We start from the raw sequence: 13053 nt of genomic DNA on the forward strand, positions 1-13053 counted from the left end.
AATTAAGTTCAGAAAAAGTACGTTGGTACTAACAATCAACTTATCAGCTTATAAATTATAAATTCGACTTATAAGTTGGGTCGACAACTATAAGTAAATACGGGCTTAAATGAGATAAGTTACTTATAAGTACTCGACCTAAGAGGCCCTTTAAAATAGCAAAAATGTCATCCAACCTGGCCGTGAATTTGGTTGGATGAAATGGAAGAGGCGCGTACGAGTGCCTATCAGTTTAAGCGATTGCTTTGATTATCAAGCCAAAGAAGAGAAGTGATATAATCGAAATCAAGGCATGTTTAAAGTTACTCTTCTTTTTAGTTTTAAAAATTATTTTAGACTTTATTGTTGTTGGATTCCGGGTTAGTTAGGAGATCAATCAAAAAGTTGTTTTAATTTTTGAGAACGAATTGTCGGATTATGAGTTTTGATTTTGGAGAACCAATTTTCGGATTGTGAATATTTTTTGATGTTATCTTGTATTCAGTGTGTTGGAGTTCCCAGTGGAGCAATTATGAAAAGAATCGATCAAAGATAAAAGTGAAGTTTTCATATTCGGTCTTTCTACTAACTCCCATGAGTTTGGTGCATTTTGATCATGGGAGTTAGTGCTTATTGTGTGTCATTGGACACACATTAGAAAACCGTTTCATATTTAATCTTATTTTGTCTTTACCAATTAAATTACTGTACATTTTGGGAGACAAACCAGTTTTATATCATTCACTTAAGTCTTGCAAAATACAAGTACCAACTTCGGTAGAAATAGAGGTCTTATCAATTTATAAGAAGTCGTATTAGTAGACCGTTTTAATAAAATACAATTGACAATTATTTTATTAATTGACAATTAATAAAATACCAGTTTTCTTGGAAAATATTTGACGAATCTTCTGAACAGTTTTCGTAATTGTAGCCTGTTTTGTTGCAAGTATATGTATAAATTAAATACTGATGTTGGAACAGGTCCATCCTCATACATCTATTGAAGATCCGGATAAACTTTCTACTCTGCTCCAGGTTCATTTGGTTGCAGGAACAGTAAACCGTGGTAGTGTGGTGGTAGCAGCTGGTATGATTGTCAATGACTGGACAGCTTTCTGTGGCTCGGATGTTGTAAATTTCACTAACAAATATAGCAACATAAAGGCAAGTATATATAAAATTTAGCAAGTCCAAGCCAAGACCAGTTAACAAAATAAAGCATGCATGTAAACAAAATTAGTAACTGAAATAACGAAGAGAAAAACGAAGATATACCCGAAACCATAACTTTCAAACGTGTCTGAAAATAATGGTGCACAGATACAAAACACCAAGAAAATACGATCACAGCTAAGTCACCAGGCCTTGCTCGAAGCCCTGGCTGTTCTTGAAGAGAATATTGCCCCTACCTGTTGTGTTTGGGATGCGTGCAATATCTCCACCAGGATAAAACAGCTCGGAGTTTGTGTTAACAACAACAACACAACCTCCACCTCGACTTGCACCTCAGTCGCCGGAAAACTAAACTAACAGCACCTCGAACTTGTGTTTTTGGGAGAGAAATGCAGAGAGGAAGAAGAGAAGAGAATGTTGTGTGGTGTGTCAAATACATTCACTTTAGCCTCTATTTATATCTATTTATAGGAGAGGAAAAGAAACTACTCCATTAATAAAAAAATCAAAACTGATCAGATTTTAAATTTAAATTATTTGTAACAGCTTTTCACTTAACACCCACATTATTATCAGATTTAAATTTTAATTCAATATAATCAGATTATATATTCATGTCCAGGTTTAATGAATTAGACTAAACCTAATTTAATATCGAACCCAGCCCAACAATAATAATAATAATAATAATAATCATCTGGTCACTGATAAATAAATTTGAATTAAAATTAATTCTCAAATAAATAAAATCCTCGCCCAGGTTGCCTCGCGTACACGAGACGCCAAGACATTCGCCCATTGACCCGACCCGGTCGGACCTGGTCCGAGACACACCTTAGTAGTTGTATTCTACACATGTATGTGATACCATATAAATCACACAACCCCCTTTATTTATTTCAATGTGGGACAAACATTATCAAAAAAAAATTCTAAACTTTTCCAAACTACTTTCAACTCTCATTTCATATGAATTTCATTAAGAAAATTCTTAAAACCATACATGAAAATTTAAGTTTAAATATCATTGAAACATTTTCAATCATTAAATTTTAGGATTAACATCAAGGACATAATTAAATTAAGTTTTAAAATCCTAATTTTCTAACATCGGACACCACAGCCCCAGAATTGTCAGTAATCGAGGATGTCTTTAAGCTGCGAGAATCACAGCCTAGCAGCATTGTGGACGAAATGAGGAAGTCTTTGATTGATATCTTTGTTTAAACCTGTCGAGGGTTCGTCGGTGTTGAATGCACTAATCACTTATGTCTTTCGTGATACTTATATTTATGCTTCTGGATCTATTATCTTTGACATTTGGTAATGATTATGTTTGTGTTGTATAACATATCATATCAATATCCAAAAGGCCAAGTTTTTTGTTTGCTTGTGACTGGCATGTGCTCTTGTTTGCCCCCGTTTATGATGAATAAAAATTCAAAATATTACAAATTTTAACATCAAAATTAAGAACACATAATTTTTTCCATGAATTTTACTACTAATTTCTTGAATACACCCGGTTTTGGAGTTGCAGGTACTCCAGCATGCCATCCCTTGTCTCCATCCCTGCCCGGACAATCCAACCGGGAAACTTTCGTAGCACCAGGAATGGAAATCAGGCTCCTTTGAAGACTAAAAGCCCGTCCCACTGGTACATCACACTCTTTTATGCTACATGTCCTCATACTGTAACTCCAATAGTTCTCACTATCTACACCCCAATGATCTTGTTTAAAAAACAGGAAAATTATTTCGTCGTGTTTCCAAAGACCTACGACTCGAGTACTATCAACATAAATGTCGCCAACAATAGTAATGTCAATAGTAAACTCCTTGTTCCATGATTTTTTCTCATAATCCATGACCCATATGTCGAATTTTGTACGAGGAGAGAGATCAAGCATACCCAAATTTCCTTCAATATCTAATATCCTGAAGTACGTGTCAGAGTGTTCGTTGAAACGAAGTTCGGGATGAGGAACTACTTTAAAGGTCTCCTTGCTAACATCAAACGCCAGTATCCGAGCTCGCTCATTCTTTATCTCTGAGTCTGAAGGATCAATCATCCAATGCAAAAACCCATGAACAAATACTGAGTTACAATCAAGAACCTGATCACAATAATAAGCAGGAACACTTGGTACCTCCCTCCAGGATGTCGTCCCTAAAGTATGGACTAGTGTAAATTGACTAGATTCTTGTTTTTTATTGGTACAAACCATTTTGAAAGTCTTGGTTGAACTATCGAAACCTAATCCGATTGCAGTCCAGTATGAAAACCAACAATAGTCCATCTGAACGGGTACTGGAGGCAGAATCGTAAACTGACTTCTTACAGGATTTGAGACCACAATTCTACCTGTGTAGTGTTCTGCAAAGTACAGCAACCCCTTGCAATAACCATAACCACCATTATCACCAAAATTTTGAAACTTTACCATAGGAACTGTTGTTGCATGTATCATCATGGACTCTTCATTGTCATATCCTGCTGCTGCTGCATACAATGAAATTGTTTTTACTGGACTTGAGAAGTCTGAGATTTCCTGCGAAAGTGCGATTTGCTCAACCTCACCACAATCATACTTAATGTGTGCGAAAAACGGATCATCGATAATTTTGCACCATGATTTTGAAACACACCTCGCTTGCAAGAGTGATTTTATAGGTATCATGATGAAAATTTTGTGTACTAAATCCACAGGAATTTCGTCCATTATTGATTTCTTTGGTCTCCTCCTTTATCTACAGTCTCAGATGATAAAAATAATAGTTTCACCGAGGGGCGGCTGTGAGAAAACAAAACAATCATTCTAATCCCCATTTATTCTGATCAATGGTTGTGACGTGTTCAGATTTTTAAAATCAAATTTTATGTGTAATTTGATAATGCTATGTCCAAATATGATTATAAAATCGATTTTGACGGAATCATGTTAAATATTTATCAAATTTTACAATAAAATTAATATTATTACAAGCATGTCTAAAAACTTTATAATATATTATACAACTACATTCATGTATGTATTATATGCACTTATATATAACACACGTGTCATTATTTTTATCATTATATATTATAAATCATAATATTAAAATAAAATTAACATTATTACAAGCATGTCTAAAAACTTAATAATATATTATACAACTACCTTCATTTATATATTGTATGCATATATCTATATGAGTAAAGTTCTATATAAGTTCTATATGTATATATTGCATGCATATATCTATATAAGTTCCTGTCATTGTTTTTATCATTATATATTGTAAATAATAATTTCAAAATTTTGCTGGTGGAATTCGAATCTTACACCTCCTTATAATAATAATTTATATAATTATCTCTAACAGATTTCATTAATTTGATTTGAAATATTTACGGTCACTACAAGAATTCCCAGTTTTACCAACAAAAATTACCAACGAAAAATTATATGTTGGCAATTACTAACGAATTACTAACATATATCAAAATATTAAAAAGCTGACAATATTATAACAGATAGGTAACGGTTCGCCAACAAATGTTTTGCCAACGAAAATATCGGTTGAGATTAATAAGCGTCAAATCACCCGCCCAAATTTACCGACGAAAATACCCACGGATTTGTAATAGATTAGTACTAACTGAGTAGTAAAGAAATAACAACGGTTTACCAAGAAATTACTAACGCTCTACCAACAACACTACTCATTGGTAATTTTGTTGGTAGTTCGTTGTAATTTTAGATCGGTCATACTGATTCTGTTACTAAAATATTACTATTTTAGATCGGTTGAAATCATTTTTGTTACTAATTCATTGGTAAAGTAAAAATATTATTTTTTTAGTTTTCTCCTCCAAAATAATGAAGTGTGGCTTTTTTTCTAATCAAACTAAAATTATATTTAACACAACTAATTTGTTATTAGGAATTTTTTGTAAGCACCCGTGTAAGATTAAATAAGTTTTATAATCCCATTTTTAATATAATTGATTAGTTATTGTTTCTAATTAGTGTTACCTCCTTTTATGATATTTCATTTTTTTAACATATTTTTCATAAATCTAAAAGTATCGATATCAAGATCTGGATATGTTAATAATGACCCAAAATATTCAATATTATTTTTATTCGGTTGGCATTTTAACATTCAACTACTTATTTTGAATATTAATCGAATATTTTTCCTCTAAAATCGAATATTAATATTAATTAAAATAAATAAATAAATAAAAATATAAGTTTTTAGGTAAAAAATTTATGAAATATATTAAAAAAATATATTTAAATCACATTTTATATACATATTATAAAATTAAGTAATTATTTTAAAAATGAATATGCATAAATCTATTATAAATTGGAAATATCACTAATATATATATATATAAGTTTTCACATCCATGCGGTTGGATCGTCGAGATTTTTTTTTTGAAAATTCTAAACAACAATCAAGGATGAAACACGGGTGAGAGGTACCGATCAAATGACTTGTTGATTGTTAAAATGTCAAATCAAATAAATAATTTTTTCTAAGAAACTAGAAATATCTCAATTCAAAAAAATTATTTTTTTTAAAAACAATTAATTTTAAAATATTTATCCAAACACTTTTGACATACAATAAAAAATGAATTATAAAATTAATAACAAAATTTTTTTAGGCGGTTTACCATCCCGCTCATCCCAAAAGCGGAAAGGGTGAAGGACAAATTTAGCCTATTTCTACACAAAATTGACAAAAATAACCAATTTCTGAAAAGTTGGCCAATTTTGGCCGATGGGATACCCAACTGTCAGTGGAGTATTCACTTTATATAAGATACCCAACTGGCAGTGGAGTATCCCATATATGAAATACCCAACTACCAGTGGAGTATCTTATACAAATTGGGATACCCAACTGACAGTGGAGTATTCAATCGGCCAAAATTGGCCACTTTTTTCAGAATGGCTATTTTTGTTAAATTTTTTCAAAAATCGGCTATTTTTGTCATTTTTTCAAGCGGAAATAAGAAAAGTAAAACATAAGGTGATTCTCCCGCTCTCTGTTGTTCCCCCTCTTCTAACCTTTCCCCTCTCTCAAATGAAGGTGATGTTGTTTTCTGACATGGGTAATGTTCTTTCTTTTAAGTTCATTTTTTGGCTTACTCTGTTGTTTAATTTGAAGTTCTTTGATGATTCATGATTTTATTATGGGACTTCATTTGTGATTTAGGTCTTCGATTTTGGTGTTATACTCTTAGAGTCGTTATTCTCTAAAGCTTGAAAGCTCAATTGGTAAGTGAATAAATTCAATTTGATAAGTAGTGAGCTCGATTGTTAAGTGAGCAAATAGTGAGTTCGATTTAATTTTAAATTGGGGGTAGGTTTTGAACCCTAATGCCTAATTTTTTTAATACATCTTATACTTGAATTTTAAAGTGGGTAAGTTTCGTAATAGGATTTTGTGAAGAGGTACTTTTCATCTACACCTTTATCATGTGTATATGATTGTAAACCAACTCAATTGGGATGTAGTGGGATTGAAGGGATGCAAGCTGTAATAGCTAGTGATTCTACACATCTCTTCATTTTGTCTTTGTTGTACTTCTGGACAATGTATGTTTCTTTGTAATTTATTAGCAACGTTGCAACTTGAATGACAGTGTGTGTCCAACTTTGCAAGTACTTGTCAACATATCTGATTTGATATATTGTTTGAAGCTATTACATAATGTCATTGTACTTGAGTGTCACAAATGGCCTTGATTACTAGTCAGTGCGTGCATCTAATTGTTCCAATTATCGAGTAATCTTCGAAACCTCTGGAGATTTTACCCTTAGGCAAAATATGATATGATGCGTGGGTAGACATAATTTATGTATTCTTTATTTTTTTATTGTCATCCAATTATCAACTCAATTTATATAGCACTAGTTTAGAGTTATTAGTAAATAGAGTTTTCGGGGCTTAATCTTGTATTTCTTTAAGTGGACTAGTATCTTTTACTACTGAAATATATTTAGAAATATACAATTCTTGTACTACTGAAAACTAGAAAATAACTAGGCAAACCAGACTATCATGTGTACTTCCCCTTATAGCAGGTTGCGAAAATTTAGTATATAAAGACAATGGCATTAGTTTATAGTTACTAGAAATTATCGTCATTTCTCTCTTCTTCTTTTTCCTAGTAATAGAGGCGTGTTTACCGAGTAGTGGCATTTCTCTCAATAGTCTTAGTTTAACATTGTGATGATTGTTGCTTCTTCCTCTTAATTGTCACGTTGGTTTAGAATTTTCATAATTAGGTAATGGCTAACATCCTTGTTCTTGTTTTTTCGTCTGATAGTTGATATTATTTTTGTATTTTTTTGTATTACTTGTGTTGTTAATAATTTTAAAATTACGTTTTGTTCCAGGGTTTAGTGGTGGTTTTTCTGATGCAACTATCAGACTGTTTAGGAAATTCACTTACACAAACCTCAACAATAATGGAGGTTGACACATAGTTGGAGGGCCTGATATGAAGAATAGGATAAATGGAATTTCTTCATCACAAAGTATCTTCTATTAGTTTAGCCTTACCCTCATTTGTCATTGATTCAGCAAATCTTGTTATGGTTTTATACTAGTTCCAAACTGTTAGGTTTGCTTATTTTGGTTTTGGATATGATACTCATCCTAGTATCTTGAAATATTTTAGTTGGTGGTAGGTTAGGTTTTGCATTCATGTCGAATGAGACTTTGGTGAATATTAAGTTGTTGAATTCTTCTGCTCACCTTCTGCCCATCTTGTATGATGATGGTTTCTTGTTAATGAAAATGCTCTCCATTTTGAATTTGTATTTTCTATTAACAAGCTGCTAATGTTTGGGTATTTTTGGTTAAATAAGTAAATATATATAAAATCATAGATTTACATGCTTATATTCTGTTATTAATATTGATTGTTGGAGTGTTATCAAGAGTGAATTACTAACAAATATTTGGTAGTGTTGCTGATAAGAGCTAATCTGTTGGTAAAGTGTTGCGAGCAATAATTCGTTGACAATTTGTTACTAAATTTAACAATGAAAAATCTGTTAGCATATGGTTGCTAAAATTACCATTGAAATATTCGTTTACCAAGTCGGTTGTATCTTTGTTATTTCAAAAATAAGAACTCTGTTATTAGTCGGATGCTATTCCGTTGTTAAGTTTACAACAGAAAATAATTCGGTTAGGCAGCTACTTCCCAACGACGTTTCCTCCGACGGACCGTTTCAGTGGGCATTCTGTTGGCATGCTGTTATACTAAAGGATTTTCTTTGTATGCCAACGAAAATTTCTGTTGTGAAAACAGGATTTTCTTGTAGTGGGTTGTGGACTGAGTGAACAAACTATTGACTGAGCACACTACCAACGAAATTTTTAATGTTTTGTTAATGTAATTTTAACCATTTTTGATTAGCAAGTATCTGTAATAATTAAGTACTGATATTGGAACAGGTCCATCCTCATACATCCACTGAAGATTTGGATGAACTTTCCACTCTGCTCCAGGTTCCTTTGGTTGCAGGAACAGTACACCGTGGTAGTGAAGTGTAGCAGCTGATTAGACTGTCAATGACTGGACATTGAACAGCTTTCTGTGGCTCGGACACTACAGCAACATAATTCTAAATTGTTATCGTAAGTGTCTTTAAGCTGCGAGAATCCCAGCCTAGCAGCATTGTTGACGAGATGAGGAAGTCTTTAATCGATACCTATGTTTTAACCTTTTGTGTGTGCCTAATAATGCAGGCACGGTGTTGAACGTCTTTCTTTAATCTTGATTTTCTGCCTCTGGAACCGTCATCTTTGAAATTTAGCAATTAATATATTTCTGTTGTATAACATATTATGTCAATATCCAAATGGCCAAGTTTGTTTTTGTGGCATGTTTTTCTGGTGTTTGACTCTGTTTAAGACGGATCAAAGATCTGGACACCTTTTTTACTTCACTTTAAGAGAAATTATTCTTCAAGCACTGATATGGCATCTATTATTTGTCTCAGGTAGTGATATTTACAGGCTAGTTTTTTTTTTTCCAGATAGGGAGGCAATTGTTACTTCTCTAGCTTTGTTATTCAAGCAGGATATTTAACTGTTAACAGCTAAATATAAAATCCAAGTATCAGAGATGTCAATTGATAGTACATAAGACTCCTAGTAGAACTGGGTCCGGGCTCCTGGCACCGTCCACTCCCGCTAACCCTTAGTCCGGCCCAACCCAACACCTAGCAGTCCCACTCCCCCTTAGTCCAGACTAGCTGCTCCCTAGATCCGAATCCTTCAAAGCCCCGACACGTGAGGTGATAGCCTATAATAATTCAGGCCCAATAACAAAGGCCCAGGGCCCAATTACAAGAGCCCAGGGAGCACTCAGCATTGACCTTGAGGAGCCTAGGACACGTGGCAACATCACCACCGTCCAGGTACCCGGGATCCAGAACGTTCCTACGGTCCGGATCAGATAGTACCCTGACGCATTCAGCTTTGACCTTGAGGAGACTAGGACACGTGGCAACATCACCACCGTCCAGGTACCCGGGATCGAGAATACTCCTACGGTCCGGATCTGACAGTACTCTGACGCATCCCAGGCGTCCAGATGCCCTACAGTCCAAAAGGCCAACCCACGGTCCAGATTAAAGGAGATAAACCCCTAAACCCTAGTAGGAGGCCTCTAAAAGGTAGAACAGAAGGAATGTTACAGGGGATAATCTTACATACTCTCTCTCTCACCTATACTTACATGCACACACGTACACCCCATAAATATATTCGCATAATCCCCACTTTGCCCTTCTTCTCCTTAAAAACCCTTTCTCATTCTCACGCCGGAGGTGCCGCGGGGACACCACCCCCCTCCGGTTCTGTTTTGTAGGTTCCCACCCTACAGCTACACCGCACGCCGCCGCCATCCAAAAGGAGTTTGAGTCCGGGTCCGGCTAGGAGATGGCCCCGGGGTGATTTGGGATTATCATTGGCGCTAGAAGGAGGGGGCGAACCTCCGACCTTGTGGTGTTCATATCCGCAGCTCCTCCACCCCCCAGAAGCTTGAAACACCATCTCCCAGTAAGAACGCCACCACCAATCTCTTAGATCTGTTTTTACGAATTTTATCACTTTGAGTTTGTAGCACCATTAAATAACCATGACTACGAGAAAGAGCAAAGCAGCAGTTTCTTCCTCCTTCCTTCCGCCTCCTCCCCAACCCAGGGATGGAGACATGGAAGATCTGGACGAAGGGCTCCCCATAACCCAGACTCCCTCTCAAAATCTCCAACCAGGAGACTAGAGAATAGTTATTGAAATAGCTGCCCACAAACACACAGGGGCCCCCACCAACTCATGGGGAAGCATGACCTCGGAACAGATACAGGCGGCAATGGACTTGTGGAAGGAAAAATAGGACGCCGAACCTGAGACCCGCCCGGGGGATCAGCGAGAGCGGTCCGACGAACGGTCCGAAGAATCTCGGGGATCCGTCTTCGACCGGATTGCGAAAAATTTAAAGAAGCCACCAGAGGATGCCAGAGATGAAATAAAAAGAGCTGCCCTCCGTGAGAGAATCCGGAAAGAAGAGGAGGCTAAAGCCCAGGAATCTATAGAAAGGAGAGTCCGGGAAGAAGAGGCCAAGCTAAAGAGAAAGGCATACCGGATTCATGTTTCTTCAGACTCGGAGCCGGAGAAGGAATCCAAGCAAAAACAAATGGCCCGTGTGCTTCGGGACCTTAAAAGAAAAGTGGAAGGCGACATGGAAGTAGGAGCGGCAACAACCCCGTTCACAAAAAAGCTGGAATCCACCCCCAGGGAATCAGGACTAAAGCACTTCAATTTTGACTCTTTTGATGGACTGGCCGACCCTGAGGAGCATCTGAACTATTTCGAGCAAATATCTAATATTTATGATTATAGCGACCTGAATAGATGCCGATTCTTTGCATCAACGTTGAAGGGGGGCGCTCAGAAATGGTTCAGCCGCATCCCATCCCGGAGTGTGGACTCCTGGAAAGACTTCCGCGAGATATTTTTGAAAAGATTCAGGGCCAACTGGATGAACGAGCTGCAGATGTGTCATCTAGAAATAATCCAGCAAAGAAGCAAGGAGCCCCTCCCGGAATTCATCAAAAGATTCCAGGAAGCAGTCAACCAACTCTCCAACTTGGAGGAAAAGGAGGCAGTGAACATTTTTCGAAGAAACTTGCACCCGATATCTTGTGAAGGCTATGTTAAAGACTTGATTCATAGGGAGCCCCAGAGCCTAGCGTCGGCATACGCATTGGCGTCAAAGTTTATAAAGGAAAATGATTTCCTTAAATCAATAAAGATAAACAGGAGGATACACGATGATGATGAGTCCCCGGAGCGACGCTCGTCGTCTCGAAGAGACAAAAGATACAAGCTTGACAGGCAAGCCAACTACATTCAGCAGTCTCGGGGAACCCCACCCCGGGATGCATACCCCGAATCAAGAAAGAATAAAAGGAAACCCAAGACAAAGAAGGAACCCAAGCCAGAACCGGAGTGGACACCCCTCAACAGGCCCCAGGCCGACATTTTGCGCGAAGTCAAGGGGCAAGCCGTTTTATTATCCGCCAAAACCCTTGCTGGCGCCTCCCGAAAACAGGGCCCAGGACAAGCATTGTGGCTATCACGAGGATCACGGTCATACCACTGAAAACTGTTTCTCCATCAAGATGTTCATAGAAGAGCAAATCAAGAAAGGGAACATGAACCAGTATCTTCAAAGAGGGTCAAATGACAAAGACAGAGCCCCGGGAAGAGGCAAAAACGTGGTAAATGTTGTTTTCGGAGGCACAGCCTCTCCACCCCGGAGCCCGAACCAGGAAAATGACGTGATGATGATCCAAAATCTGGATGACGAGCCGATCTACTTCTCCTACTCTGATTATGAGGGGCTCGATCCGGACCACAACCTGGCATTGGTGGTGACCCTTGATGTCGCAAACAACGAGGTAAAAAGAATTTTAGTTGACAATGGTTCCTCTGCTAATATTGTATTCGAGCACACACTTAACAGGATGGAGCTCGGCCACCTCCGAATGGACCCCTGCCTCGAAGATCCCTTGTACGGATTTGGGAACACAATGATTCCAATCCGGGGCATCATTTACCTCCCCATCATCTTTGGGACCGCACCCCGGCAGGTCTCTCATATGATGAAATTCTATGTGATAAATGCAACCTCCTCATACAACATGATCCTTGGAAGGCCCACTATCACCAAGCTCAGGGCAATCCCCTCAACTAATCACTTAAAACTCAAATTCCCCACCCCGGGAGGCGTTGGAGAATTGAAAGAAGACAGGGAGATGGCAGGGAGATGCTATGGTCAAGCACTTGTCATGGCAGAAACGGAACCGGAAAACCTGAAGAAAATAATGTCCCTACCCAAGGGACAAAGCAGAAAGAAGCATCGAGAGCACCTTAGTAAAAGGGCCCGTTTGGATGTGAATATGGTTGAGGACTCCGGGTATGGCGTAACCAATGCTGATGCCCGGATTCAGAAATTTGTAGAAAGCAAGGAGAAGACAAAGGTAGAACCTGCCCAACAGACAATCGAGGTAGATTTGGAACCCGGGAACCCCACCCGAAAAATCAAAATTGGCAAAGGCCTGGAAACCACATTCCAGAAGGAGCTCATCGACCTACTAAAGGAATACGCGGACGTGTTCGCTTGGTCCCCGGAAGACATGCCGGGGATTGATGAATCTGTGGCCATGCACAACCTGGACGTAGATCCAAAGCAAAAACCAATCAAGCAAAAACGAAGGAACTTTGCCCCGGAGAGACAACAGGCAATCGACCAAGAAGTCGAAAAGTTGTTAAAAGCAGACATAATATGTGAAATTAAGTATCCGG

At 37.4% G+C, this 13053-nt stretch overlaps 1 protein-coding gene and 1 long non-coding RNA gene across 2 annotated transcripts; one reads left to right on the top strand and one right to left on the bottom strand.

Annotated features, from left to right (window-relative positions):
• Positions 1 to 2624: 2624 nt before the first annotated feature.
• On the bottom strand, positions 2625 to 3878 carry LOC141664595 (F-box protein At2g23160-like). The gene has a single exon (XM_074470553.1). The coding sequence runs from the start codon at positions 3876 to 3878 to the stop codon at positions 2625 to 2627; it is 1254 nt and encodes a 417-aa protein (XP_074326654.1).
• A 2117-nt stretch (positions 3879 to 5995) lies between these two features.
• On the top strand, positions 5996 to 7988 carry LOC141664210 (uncharacterized). Its single transcript, XR_012551883.1, has 2 exons — positions 5996 to 6271; positions 7563 to 7988. It is a non-coding gene; the product is annotated as an uncharacterized LOC141664210 (long non-coding RNA).
• The last annotated feature ends 5065 nt before the right edge of the window (positions 7989 to 13053 follow it).

Source organism: Apium graveolens, chromosome 6, assembly GCF_009905375.1.
Source record: "Apium graveolens cultivar Ventura chromosome 6, ASM990537v1, whole genome shotgun sequence".
Classification (NCBI taxonomy): Eukaryota; Viridiplantae; Streptophyta; class Magnoliopsida; order Apiales; family Apiaceae; genus Apium; species Apium graveolens.

Excerpts from the sequence above, each read along its gene's own strand:
- LOC141664595 (XM_074470553.1), bottom strand. The coding sequence starts at position 3,878 with ATGGACGAAATTCCTGTGGATTTAGTACACAAAATTTTCATCATGATA.